Source organism: Ictalurus furcatus, chromosome 22 (assembly GCF_023375685.1).
Source record: "Ictalurus furcatus strain D&B chromosome 22, Billie_1.0, whole genome shotgun sequence".
NCBI classification, from domain to species: domain Eukaryota; kingdom Metazoa; phylum Chordata; class Actinopteri; order Siluriformes; family Ictaluridae; genus Ictalurus; species Ictalurus furcatus.
Window position 1 is genome coordinate 7164365 of NC_071276.1, and position 13204 is coordinate 7177568.

Sequence of the window (13204 nt, forward strand, 5' to 3'; positions counted from 1 at the left end):
CTGTCACTGGGGTTGATAGGGGAGACAGAATATGCCCCTCCCAGCCAGACAGCATGGCCAACCAATTTTGCTCCCTTGGCATCATTGGGATTGAAACACATGATCTCCGGATGATAGGGCAAACTTTTTTTTTCTTTCTGTCGTGCCACGATCTCTTCCTAATTGCACATACATTCTTCTCATGAATTCGATCTTTTAGGCTACTCACTAGAATGCTAGTTGTGTGGCATTAGCATCACTTTTAGTCTCACAATACAACTTACCAGTTAGATCTTTACTAGACATTTTAGCTTTGTTTAAGGAATGCTCAAAGTCATCTCTAAAGTGCTATCTAATCTGAAATGAAAGCTGTTCTCAACACCAACATCAAGTCGATTTACTGTACTGTTACTCAGTTCCGCATGGCTAGCAACTATTCAGTTTAATTATACAATTCGCACACGGTCCTTAAAAGCGCACTATTGTACCGTTTGTCATGCGTTCCCCCGACCGACCCATCCTACTCATCGGCTGCCTTTTAACGAAAAAGGGAAGAGCTGAGCAGCTGTCTTCCAGCTGGAGTCAAAAATAGTTTCAGGGCCAGGAAAATGTAGACAGAAGCCTAAAAGTGTAGAAACTGAGGAAAGATCTCAACATCATATATTGTGAATCACAATTTCTCTAAAGGGTTTTTTAAGTTTTCAGAGATATATTACACACTGCTCCTCTGAAAGGGTGTTACAGAACGCGTGTTGAACATCCCACTCGTGCAGGATGTAAATTCAAGAATTTTCAATCTAACTGAGATTACAATGATGAATTATCTATTATTCTCCAATTCCCCACTGCAAGCAATGCTACAGTATGCAATGCTATAAAAGAGCTTGAGGGAACAGTACGACTCCCATGAGAATAACTATTCATTTCGAGCAATCTTATGTCGATCGATTTCTCCAACGATATATAACGAATATATCTGTCCAACTATCCTTGTGAGGACCTTCCTCTGACTTGCACTATATGGCTGAAGGTTAGGTTTGTGGAGACCTGAGCATCACACCCACGGTTATAATAACCTCCAGTCTTCTGGGAAGGCTTCCCACTAGATTTTGGAGCGTGGATCTGTGCTAGATGGTCTGTGGTGCAGTTCATTCCAAAGGTGTTCAGTGGGGTTGAGGTCAGGGCTCTGTGCAGGCCACTCAAGTTCTTTCACTCCAACCTTAACACACCATGTCTTCATGGAGCTCGCTTTGTGCACAGGAGCATTGTCATGCAGGAACAGGTTTGGGCCTCTTGTTTGCAGTGAAGGGAAATCGTAATGCTACAGCATACTAAGACATCCTATACAATTGTGTGCTTTCAAATTTGTGGCAACAGCTTGGGGAAGAACCATATATGGTCAGGCGTCTACAAACTTTTGGCCATAAAGTGTAACTATTAATGTTGTGCCAAATGTTCCCATAAGGTCAAACCTTCCCATTATTCCTATCACACACACACACACACACACCCCTTTCACATACTGTACCTTCAGCTGCAGTCCCTGGCTCGTTGAGCAGGAAGGACATGTGGTAGTTTCCAACGTGACACGGGTACAGCTTCTCAAGCTCACACAGTGGAGGGTAGTGGGTCACAAAGAGGGTCAAACACCTCACCTGCAGTGAAGTAGACAACATAAAAAATTCAATACTAAATCAAATATTCACTGAAAAAAAAAGAGAAAAGGATCAGAAAAAACACTCGTTTCTTGAAAACTGGTTGCACATCAGCATGATGTTGAACACGGAAATACAGCGACAGGTGTTACTATTCATAATTTCAAGAATGAATAGCTGTAAACAAAGGAAGGAAAAGCGGTATTACACAAAGCACAAGAATAGATCATTAGCGCCCTAGAGGGGAAAATATATAGTGGGGTTTTTTGTTGTTTTTAAAATTACCACACAATTAAAATGTATGACTCACATGATATTTGAATATGGCTCCAGGTTAATCGAAATTTGAAAGTATGTTGAGAGGATGCAAAACATCTGCTGGGTAAACTGGAGTTTCAGCCTTATCGAATAAATTGAGTATAATAAGCTGCTCCCTGCAGAACGGGATAGAGCGTGTGTGTTCATATACACTGGGTATAAAAAGTCAACATAACCCTGTTATAATTGCAGGGTTTTTGTGATGTAAAAAGGTTAAACCAGGGTAAACCATGTCAGATATTTTTCCACCTTTAATGTGATATATAAAGGAATAAAATTCAAGTGAAAAACAAAAAGGAATTTTTCTTAGGGACAAAAATAAATAAATAAATAAATAAATAGACCAAAAAGCACACCCACTTATAATGGGGCATGTGACTGTGTTCAGAATGAACATGGTTAAAAGTAATTATCATACACCTGTCATCAACAAAGTAATTTAGATTAACCCCAAATAAAGATCGGCTTCTTCTATAAGATTTTCTTAGGTTATCTTCTTGGTTTCATCCGACTGCTGAAGTATTGGTCTGCAAAGAGCTTACAAAGTATGTACAGTATCTCACTGTCGAATGGTGTCAGTCAGGGGGAGAGGTAACATTAAAAATATTAGATATACCATGGAACACCAAGAAGGCCATTATCAAGAAGTGGAGAAAATGGGGCACCTCAGTGACATCACCGAGAACAGAGGAAGTCCCACCAAAATTTACAAAAGGACAAGAGAGGCTGCCAAGACACCAGTCTTGACACATTAAAGGCGTTGCAAGAATATCGGGCAAGTACTGATTACTCACTGTATTTGCCAACCATCTCTCCTTCTCTACATGTCTGGGCTATGGGGTAGGATGGCTAGACGTAAGGCCTTTCTCACAAAAAAAAACAAAAACAAAAAAAAAACCATCCACCTACAATTGGCTAAACCATGCAACAACATGTTATGGTCTGATGAGAGGAAGGTAGAATTTCTGGGAATAACACTATATAGCCAAAAGTATGTGGAGACCTGACCATCACACCCACAGTTATAATAACCTCCACTCTTCTGGGAAGGCTTCCCACTAGAATTTTGGAGCGTGGCTGTGGGGATGTGCTAGACATCACACCCAGCATCAAGATTTCCCTTCACTTGTACTAAGGTGCCTAGCCCAAACGTATTCTAGCATGACAATGCTCCTGTGCACAAAGAAAGTTCCTTAAAGACATTATTTGCCAACGGTGGTGTGGAAGAACTTGAGAGGCCTGCACAGATCAACTCCACTGAACACCTTCGGTATGAATTGAAATGTATGAATGAGCACAAATACCCACAGCCACGCTCAAAAAACTAGTAGACAGCCTTCCCAGAAGAGTGGAGGCTATTATAGCTGCAAAGGGTGGACCGACTTCATATTAATGCGCATGGTTTTGGAATGGGATGTTCAACAAGCACATGTGGGTGTGATGGTCAGGTGTCCACATACTTTTGGCTATATAGTGCATGTTTGGCACACCAAAAAAATAGCTTTTCACACAAATGAGAATGTTCTCCGGACTGATGAGTCGAAAGTGGAACTGTTTAGAAGACAGGTGTTCCGTTACATCTGGTGTAAACCAAACACAGAATTCCACAAAAAGATCATCAAACCTACAGTCAAGCATGGTGGTGGAAGTGTGATGGTGTGGGGATGCTTTGCTGCTTCAGGGCCTGGGCAACTTGCAATAATTGAGGGAAACATGAATTCTGCTCTCTACCAGAAAATCCTAAAAGAGAATGTCCGGTCTTCAGTCCGAAAGTTGAAACTGAAGAGTAACTGGATTATGCAGCAAGACAATGATCATAGGAGTAAATGAAATCTGATCTCCAGTTATCTGAAGAGTTCGGTTGCAGTTATTGCTGCTAAAGGTGGCACAGCCAGATCTTAATTTTAAGGTGGCATATTTGATCTAAAACTACTGTATTTTGTATGAGATATACACAAAACAGAATCAAAGCAAATTCTTTTTCACAGCACTGTAACTACACTTATAATATAAAAGGTAGCACAGATTTAAGAGGAAGGCTATTATTAATTACATGCAGTAATTTATAGCATGAATTTATAGTAAAAATTTCTGCAACTATAAACCTACCCAGGACCTGCCAAAATAGCATTACCATCAGCAAAGCGTGAGCTCCAAGTTAATTAACATTCCACAAAGTAAACATCAGCTGCATGATAATGGCTAAAATAATAATGAGTTATTTGGTGCAATATCATTATCATTTATCACAATTATTCAGCCCATTTAGGAACAAAATGTTTTCATTTCATGTTATTTTAAATCAACAGAAAGCAGCACTTTCACATTAAAAGCCTGTACTCCTGAATAAAATCAAGACTCCACCTTAGTCACATTATCTGAGTGCATCTGAAGAAGAAGAAGAATTTAAACCAAATGACATAATATTATACATATATATATATACATATATATATATACACACATATATATATATATATATATATACACATACATATATATATATATATATATATATATATATATATATATATATATATATATATATATATATATATATATATATATATATATATATATTAGAGACAAAATATACAGATTACTGAGTTACTAATTAAAGGAAAAACTCTTGTGTCTGTTCTGCTGTTGGAGGCATTCTGTTGGCGTGGTTAAGGTCTACTTGTCTCCTTAAAGGGAAAGTGTCAATAAAAATCAATACAAAGTCCTTCTGACTGATCCATCCTGACATTTCTGTCAAATTTACAGATTCTGTATGAAAATGATATCAAAATCACATGCTATGGCCTTCACAGACACCAGCTCCCAACTCAAATGAACACCTACATGAGATTATTATTATTATTATTATTATTATTATTATTATTATTATTATTATACCACTGAGGGAATATTGTTTGGAAAAAAATGATATTCCTCTGTCTAGTACAGTACCAGAGATGTGTAGAATTTATGCAGAGACACACTGAAGCTGTTCTGGTGGCTCATGGTGCCCCAAAACCTTAGTTATTTTATGTTGCCCCCCCTCGATTTGTTACACATCTCTGTCTCTCTCATTATATATATATATATATATATATATATATATATATATATATATATATATATATATATATATATATATATATATATATATATATAAAATGGAAAAATCGTCTTAGTAATCATTATAGGGCATGTATAAAGGCGTGGCATTATTGTAAGTGAAAACCTGGCCTGGTTCCAACCTTGCCTGCCAGTGGAACCCATTGGTGACCAGCACATTAAATCATTAATTCACACAGACATGTCTCAGACTAATCGGATTTCCATTGACAAACAAGCTGAAGTAAGAGAGATGTGAGAGACATGCTTGTGGACATGTGGAGAGCTGAAAATAGTCAGAACATGAGACATGACATAGTAAAAGAACTGTTTATCAGCACAGAGGCTATGTTTACAGCTTAGATTCAGGCTTGAGAGATCTCATGTGCCATCTCAGCACGAGGCAAAGATAGATAAAAAGATGTACAGGCTCTTTCACAGTTTGATGCTGAGCGTCTACAAAAGGGACACAAATGAATACAAATATATTATTTGGAATGAACACATAATGTTCTAAACTGATACAAATACAGATACGACTCGGAGGTGTACTGTTTTTTTTTTTTTTTTTTTTTGGATGTTTGTCTAAGAAAGCTTGCAAGAAAAATTCACAGGGCATCTGGTTGAGAATAGAAGTGTGCATCGGGAGTGAGAGGAACGAGAGCATGTGAAGTGCAGTGCTGTGCAACGCATTTAAAGGATCCTTAGTAACTGCCTGGTCTCAGGTCTCATTCTCCAACCTCATCAGGCAACCTCAACAGGAGAAGACTCAGAGCTGTTACCTTGGCAAATGGAGGTAGCACAAATTATTAACTAAAAGGGTGCCAATAATTCTTGCACACCTATGTTTAACAAAGTTTTGTTTTTTATATATATATATATATATATATATATATATATATATATATATATATATATATATATATCTCTATATCTATCTATCTATCTATCTATCTATCTATATATATATATATATATATATATATATATATATATATATATATATATATATATATATATATATATAATTTAATTATTTATGTAAACACCTGTGTTTTTTTTTTGCAATTGTTTGATATGCAGAGTATTTTTGTGAATTTTTTTTTTAAACAAAAGATCGAACAATAAAGACCATTATTCACAAACTTCTTTGCTCATATTTACTAAGGGTGCCAATATTAGTGGAGGGCACCATATATAATAAATAGGTAATACACATAAATTACGTTTCCAGGTCTAGGCTAGCGTGATGAACTGATGTCTGTAACTGAATAAATGAAAAGTGTGAAATGCGAGAGGACTACGTTCCTGCACTACAATCCCCCGTATCTGGCTGTTAACAGTGATTTCACTTTACTCGGTCCAAGCACTGAATCGTTATGGCAATGCAACTTCCAACCACCTCCTCACTTCTCTCCACTCGGAGACACGCATCTCTGCTCGTTTCAGATATATGTGCCAGCTGAGAGTCGGTGAGCTCTGCTTCCTGTGTGCAAGCAGAGAGCTTTGCTATGGCAACTGGCCTTTCTCTTGCAGCCGGAGAGCAGTGATGCACGGTACAAGAAGGCAGTGTGCAGTTAGACACGGGCTCTGCCAACAGCGCAGTGTCAGAAAACGTTACACAACAAACCATTTTTTTAAGGTTTTTTTTTTACATTCTCAAATATGGGACAGGTGAACGGTCGAGAGTGGGACCAGTTGCCATGCCAACCTGAACGCGTGTACACGCACACACACACACACCAGCACAATTCGTTGCAACACGGGTCTGCAGATCAGTACTGCATGTAAATAAAGAGGACAAGAATGTGTTGATCATGTGGCTCTGTAGTTTGTTTAAATGCAAAGTGCCACAGTCCTGCATCAGTCCCCGAATCAACACAAAGTACAGCATTTAAAATGATTATGAAACACAAAGTCATTATAAAACTCAGCTACACTCTACACTATCAGAAAAAAAAAAAAAGGTTGAATCTACAACTCTCAATGGTTCTTAGGGGTCCCCCCTTTTTTTTCTTTTTTTTTTTTAGGGGATCCTAACGCTTTATTTAAAACCCTAAAACTGTGCGTTTTCTCCATCAAAAAGAGTTTCAACAGAACTCTTTAAAGGAGTGTATGCTGCGCCATTAAAAATCTATGCAGCTTCATCGCATCACAACTTCACCAGGTATCAGTTATGCAACATGTAAGGAATAAAGCACGACAGGTTGTGCAGTTACGGGAACACTTTCAACACTAGCGTGATGCAGTCCTGACACACTCGAGTTACCGTCACACCCAGGAGCCGTTTTCTAATAAAGTGCGCAGACTTGTTCTACTAAGGCAACGTGCCAACAATTACACATTTTTGTTTGTTTGAAAAAACATGATGTAGTTCTCTATATCTTTATATTTAGTATTGTGTAATATTCATGAAACAACGTTTGATGTTAGGCTATTAACATTCATTCACTGATATTCACCTGCTTCAACCCCCCCCCCCCCCATTATCGAATTATAATATTGTTGAAAATATTTCAGTATTTTAATACCGAAGTATTTTGTACTGCAGCAATTTGACAGCCATTACAAATTTTACGTTATTAATGAATGACATCATCGTTTTTATCCACGCACAGACACATTTTCTGCTGTGGAACGCCGGTGAATCTCCTATTTTCGCTGTGATAGAAGTTATAAACAGTCGTTTCCATCATTAGACTTTCTTTTTCCTCTCTCAGGATGAATAAAGACAAAATATATATAGTCACGTGAAAAAATACGTACACCCTATGGCTTTTTTGACGTATTTGGACAAGCAAAGATTTGATCCTCTTTCAAACAGTGCCTATTAATAAAGATGTTTCACGATATCAAATGACGCATAAAATGACAATTTTCACAATTGAAATCTACAAAAAAAAAACAAAAAAAAAAAAAAACAGATCAGTCACATGGAAAAAGTAAATACACCAATTCAAATCCATCAAATTAGAATCAGGTGTTCAGGACCGGGTGCCAGTGATTAGAACCTGCTTAGGGAGTGCAGGTGGAACCTTCAGTAGTACCCTATACTCATGGTTTACTTATTACTTAGCTAATTAGCACTTTAAATGTGTGAAGACAGTGTGATGGGTTTTTTTTTTTTTTGTCTTTACATTTCACCTCGTATTGCAGAAATACACCTCTGGAAAACAAGGTGAAAACCTGCCATCTTCTATAATGGCACATTTCAGGCTCCAACTCCAAGCTCCAAATCAGACTCCACATCTACCTCATTGTCAAAGCATCCAGACAAACTGACATTCAATTGGAATTCAAACATTCCACATACAGTGTATGAGATGGAAAAGGAGCTGGTGTATCTAGGTTACAAGTGTATCTTGCAGCATGGTTTTGTGTTTGCGTAAGAGAGCTGTTCTCGTGTCCGTTGAGAGCGGACTCACAGGAGAGACTGCAGTGTAACAGGGTAAATATGGAACGATTGGAGCCTGGTACGCATACATGACAAAAGACGAGTAGTTCCGTTTGTTCGCCAGCTGACGCACGTTAATATTAAGACTACTCCGTGAATATTACATACACAAAGGCAGAAATAAGAGCGTGACAACTTCGTGGTAAATGTTTTGCGGCTATGGAGTTGAACTGTGGATTTCAAATGTAGAAAAAGGAGTTCAGTATGTTAAGAATAAAACATGACCGTGTGTGCTGCTATAGAAAAATAATCAAAGACGACATGTAGCGCTATGCAAAGTGGAGACCACTGTTACCAAAGTTCAACCTGATACTCCTCCGGAGTCTCCTTCCGTAAGTGTGAAATAAACGTTTCCTTAAAGAAAGCTTCGCCATATTAACAATTGTAAATAACAGCACATTTTTTAAATCATTTATTATTCGCCTTAGATTATACAGAGCATCTGCCCTAAAAGTCCCTATGAATGAGCTGTTACTATAGAAACATATTAGAATGAGTGCATTCCTATAAACCTGCGATTCGAATTACAGCTGGGAAAACAGTCAGAGCTGACGTTATATAGTAGAAAGTTGATCAAACCAATCAAATGAGAGAATTCAACAGTGTTGTGGTGTAAATAGGAAAATAAATTGCTGGTGCTACGCATTAAAGCTGGAGAGCAACCTCAATCAACCTCGATGTTCTGTATAAGCATAGATACGAAAAATCTCCTAGAATTATAGCCAAAACTAAATATTGTCTTGTGTATCTTAAAGCAAATGTCTGACACCTACAGGATCACAATGATACCATGGAAAAGATTACCCCCTTTTTTATTTTTTTTTTTAAACTACTTTTTTTTTTTCCATAAATAAGATATTTATTAATAATATCATAGCTTGTGGTATGACTACTGCAGGCAAGGTTAATTGGTCTGAGCATGAACAAATTAAGTTTAAAAAGGCACCATCATAGTCATAGCCTCCCTCTTTAGTGTACTGCCACATGACCCACAATCAGAGTATACATACACCCAGCCAAGACTATTTTCATCAGCATAAGCGTTTCAATAGCACTGCTGGTACAGTGACTCACGTCTCTGATTAAGAACTCCAGAGTGGCGTAGGCGATGGCGATTCCATCATGTGTGCTGGTGCCACGGCCGAGCTCATCCAGGATCACTAGGGAACGTGCTGTGGCACGAGACAGGATCTCCGAGGCCTCCATCAGTTCCTCCATGAAGGTGCTTCGACCTCTTGAGATGTTGTCCGAGGCTCCCATCCTACCAAAAAACAATTTAACGCAAGTTTAACTTTACGTGTTCACATGGCACCTACATAACATCTCTTCACAAAGGTGACAAAGATTGCTTTCTTGAATTTTCATATCAGGTTGAAATAAGACTGGAGTCACGTGACCAGCAGCATGATTACTGCTAATTTAACCGTTAGTTGTTGCTCTTATTGTGATGAGAGCCCCTCTTAATAATGTCTCCTGGCTGAAGAACTAGTGTCACTTTAATTACTCTAATTAAAACACTTTAGGAGCACTTCAAGAGCTCTAGTCGTCATATGGAATTCGCAAGCATGACATGACCAGCGTGGTCAGACAGATCGATGGCCAATAATAACAACCAGTCACAGCAATGATTATAACTCAAGAGCTGAGGAAGATAATCAGAGGGAAGTTGCTGCATATTCATACGATACACTATTCACATATTGTATTACATTACACAGCCAAATTAACCTAACAATTGTGACAAATGATGTGCTAAACGGGTATCTCATAACCTAGCGTCAAGCTGAAGCACAAACATTGCTCATTAGAGAAGATAATGAAGCACAAAAGGCCCATTCTTTTCAAAATCATTGTAAATCAATTTACAGAGGCATAATTGGTCAACAAATATGATTCAGCAGACAGATTCTGGAGTTTACTTGTCTTTCTTTAATCCAAAAAACAAGAGAAAATAAATGCTCTGAACTAGTCCAAGTCAGCCATTAGTGGTCCACTCCACACCAGACTCCATAAACCCTTCTCACCAGACTGCACAAACCCTTCTCACCAGACTGCACAAACCCTTCAGCAGACTCCACAAACCCTTCTCACCAGACTGCACAAACCCTTCTCACCAGACTCCACAATCCCTTTTCAGCAGACTCCACAAACCCTTCACCAGACTCCACAAACCCTTCAGCAGACTCCACAAACCCTTCTCACCAGACTCCACAATCCCTTCTCACCAGACTCCACAAACCCTTCAGCAGACTCCACAATCCCTTCTCACCAGACTCCACAAACCCTTCAGCAGACTCCACAATCCCTTCTCACCAGACTCCACAAACCCTTCTCACCAGACTCCACAAACCCTTCAGCAGACTCCACAAACCCTTCTCACCAGACTCCACAATCCCTTCTCACCAGACTCCACAAACCCTTCAGCAGACTCCACAATCCCTTCTCACCAGACTCCACAAACCCTTTTCACCAGACTCCACAAACCCTTCAGCAGACTCCACAAACCCTTCTCAGCAGACTCCACAAACCCTTCACCAGACTCCACAAACCCTTTTCAGCAGACTCAAAAGGGAAGCCAACCTCTTAGTAGGATTATACCAGACAGTAGGACTCACAGTATACAGTTACAGAAGAGTAAAGTTGAACAGTACTAGTTGTGTTGAAAGGATGTTCAGTGTAAACATATTGTGACTTAAGTCCGGGGTGAGAACAGCACAGTGTTTATAATTACAGCAGATGAGATGAGATTTAGATGAGATTATCCACTAAAGCAGTGGTGAGATTTAGGCGTGAACAGTTTTCAGGAAGTGCACATCTTTAGGTTATCCATATGGATCCACAACAGCAGAACGTGAGACCCATGAACAAGCTCCAGACTGAAGTAATTCATAAACACTGTAGATATGTAATGGGCCAGGTTTGACAGCTACATTTTTAAGCACTTGCAAGTAAAAGATTCTTTTTTTTTTAAGCATCTTATGGTTCTTCAGTTTGTCCTTTGAGGAAATCTTTGTAGAACGTTCTTTGTAGAAATTTTTAATAGAGTGTTTCGCTTTAAAGTTGAAACCTACTAGAATACATTTAGAAAGCTAGAATTCTTTTCTAAGAGTGCACTGGAGCCTTCTGAATAGTGTTCATTTCTGGTCAGTTAAGGGCAATGTCTGAATTTACGCATCATTCAACAGTCTAGAGACAGTTCAAGAGTAGCTCTGGGTCCAAAAAGCCCTTCCCGGTTCAGTACACGACTTTACATGTCTGAAACGACCAAAAAACTGGAAACAGATCATTCAGAACCAAAGCTGCTGTAGCATCAAAACCTTGAGCAGAAGTGCTGACAGCTTATTCATAGCTTCATCCTTTTAAGCCTTTTTTTTTTTTTTGCATTTCATTTCCTGTTTCCATAGCAACCTGAAAGCGATGAAGGAAGAAGTGCTTGGTAACCTTGCTGTTCATTCAATAAAAGTGCATCGGTGCTCATGACCAGCCAGCGCATGCCAACTTCCAGACCAAGGACGTGATAAAATGCGGGCAACCGATTAGTTTTCACAAGTGCTGCTCTGAAAATAGCCATACTATTTGGCTCCTGTAAGATTTTCGATTTATGTGATCAGTTCTGCATCTTGGACGTTCAACCAACTGATCTTTCTCCATATTTATTATGACCAAAACCACAGTCATGTGAAAAAATAAGTGAAACTGTTGGCTTTTTTGACATATTTGGACAAGCAAACATTTGATCCTCTTTGAAACAGTGCCTATTAATAAAGGTGATACACACTATCAAATGACAAACATTTTGTAGTAATTTGCACAATTTAAATTAACAAAAAACAGATCAGTCACATGGAATAAGTAAGTACACTCCTACATTTATCACACTTCCAAATCCATATAATTAGAATCAGGTGTTCAGGATTGGGGGCCGATGATTAGAACCTGCTCAGGGAGTGCAGGTGGAACCGGTCTTATTTATACTCCTCTCACATCTAGTGTCTGGTGTTCCCTTTGGTATTGAGGTGTGTGGTGTCATCATGCCAAGATCTAAAGAGTTCTGTAAGGCCTTCAGAAAAAAGGTTGTGGATGCCTAAAAGTCTGGGAAGGGGTTTAAAAAGATCTCCAAATTATTTGAAATGCATCGTTCCACTGTAAGGAAAATAATCTTCAATTGGCATAGAGTTCGGACTGGTCCTCCGAGCAAATTCAGCCCAAGAGCAGACCGTCTGATGCAAAAAGAAGTCTCCAAGAACCCCAACATTTCTTCACAGGATCTACTAGTAGGTCTTGTAACTGCTGGTGTCGGAGTGCATGCTTCTACAATCAGAAAGAGATTGCACAAATTTGACCTGCATGGGAGGCATGCCAGGAAAAAGCCTTTGTAAGACTACAGTTTGCCAATGAGCATATAGGCAAAGACCAGGCCTTTTGGAATAATGTGCTCTGGACAGACAAATCAAAGAGAGTTGTTTGGCCACAGTATCAGCAGACATGTTTGGCACAAACCTAAGACAGCTTTTCAGGAGAAGCACCTCATACCAACTGTGAAGCACGGTGGTGGAAATGTTATGGTTTGGTTTTGCTTCGCTGCCTCAGGGACTGGACAGCTTACATTCATTGATTCAACTATGAATTCTGCATCATATCAAAGAGAGCTTGAAGATAACGTGAGGCCATCTGTCCAAAAGTTGAAGTTGAACCG

General features: G+C 38.9%; 1 protein-coding gene across 2 annotated transcripts in view; it reads right to left on the reverse strand.

Moving 5' to 3' along the window:
- Nucleotides 1–13204, reverse strand: part of msh3 (mutS homolog 3 (E. coli)) — a 72469-nt gene that overhangs the window by 5352 nt on the left and 53913 nt on the right. For both annotated transcript variants that reach the window (XM_053610868.1, XR_008384384.1), the window contains 2 exons: nucleotides 9583–9769; nucleotides 1508–1634 (listed from right to left, as the gene is read on the reverse strand). In XM_053610868.1, coding sequence (XP_053466843.1) covers nucleotides 1508–1634; nucleotides 9583–9769 — 314 coding nt within the window. Of the gene's footprint in view, nucleotides 1–1507; nucleotides 1635–9582; nucleotides 9770–13204 lie in introns of those variants that run through there.